The sequence below is a fragment of the Leptomonas pyrrhocoris genome (genome assembly GCF_001293395.1).
Source record: "Leptomonas pyrrhocoris isolate H10 chromosome Unknown, whole genome shotgun sequence".
Taxonomy (NCBI): Eukaryota; Euglenozoa; class Kinetoplastea; order Trypanosomatida; family Trypanosomatidae; genus Leptomonas; species Leptomonas pyrrhocoris.
In genome coordinates this window covers 86,272-87,334 of record NW_015438377.1, presented here as the reverse complement: position 1 = coordinate 87,334, position 1,063 = coordinate 86,272, and the positions used below count along the sequence as shown (strand labels likewise).

The 1,063-nt window shown below is 49.9% G+C and overlaps 1 protein-coding gene across 1 annotated transcript in view; it reads left to right on the top strand.

Annotated features, from left to right (window-relative positions):
• ABB37_07894 (hypothetical protein) overlaps positions 1–1,053 on the top strand; it is a gene marked incomplete at its 3' end in the record, with an annotated part of 1,789 nt that extends 736 nt beyond the window's left edge. Inside the window, exon 1 of the mRNA XM_015806693.1 lies at positions 1–1,053. This exon is cut by the window's left edge and continues 736 nt beyond it. Coding sequence (XP_015654564.1) covers positions 832–1,053 — 222 coding nt within the window. The 5' untranslated portion in view covers positions 1–831.
• Between the last annotated feature and the right edge of the window lie 10 nt (positions 1,054–1,063).

Sequence of the window (1,063 nt, the reverse complement as noted above, 5' to 3'; positions counted from 1 at the left end):
TCTCTCCTATATATATATATATATATATATATATATATATTTCCCCTTCCAGGTTATTCCTTTCGCCCAGCTAAACAGACATAAACCCCCTCTTCTTTGTGTTTCGCCTTTTCTTTTTTCTTTTCTCCTTTGTTTGTTTGCTCCCTACTTCACCTAAACTGGCGCCCCAGCCTCTGTCTTTGCCCTCTCTCCCTCTCTCCCTCTCTCCCTCTCTCCCTCTCTCCCTCTCTATAGATATACATACACATATAAGTAATTATTTTTTACGTTTATACCAACTAACGGAAACGGCACTGTGTGTAGTTATCGACTGCATTTTTTTCTTCCTTTCTTTTTCTTCCAAGCATTTCCCTAGTTTTGGTTTGTTCAGAAACCCACGACCTCTCATTATCATTATTATTGTTGTTGTGCGTTTCATGACTCGCCGTTGCCTGGAAAATCTGTTCTTCTGTTCTTCTGTTCTTCTACTCCTTCCTTCTTATACTGCTGGAACGCTTAGAAACGTGCCAGAAGCCGGTGAGCCAACACCGTCGCGAATACCGTCGTGAGAGATCGTTTGGAATAACACGTACTGTGCCGACTTTGTTTCTATTTTCATCTCCCGTTTGTTCTGTTTCTCTTCTCTGCCGGTGCAGCCCCCCTTTTTTAAAGAGGGACTTTTAACAGTAGCGGGTGCGATAGAGCCAAAAGGAGAGCGTTAACCAAACAACGACGGCGCGGCGATGCACACGGAACCGCTGTCGAGTCTGGGCTGCGTGGGCAAGTCAGGCACCACGACGGAGAGCCGTGATACCAAACCCCTTCGGGGCATCCTGTCTCTGGTGGAGGACGATGAAGATCAAGGCCGTGTCATACACACCATTGAGCACGTCGCGCTCGCCCTTGTCCGGTCACCGCCGGTGGACGGCGACTCCGAACAGTCGGGCCCGCGGTTGGGCGGCCGCCGACTGTGCGCTCCGCACGACATGTCAGACGTATCGAACGGAGCCCACCGCGCGGGGGAGAATACCCAGTACCGTAAACCGCACTCAGAGTACGCGGTTACCGATGTGAACCCGACTGC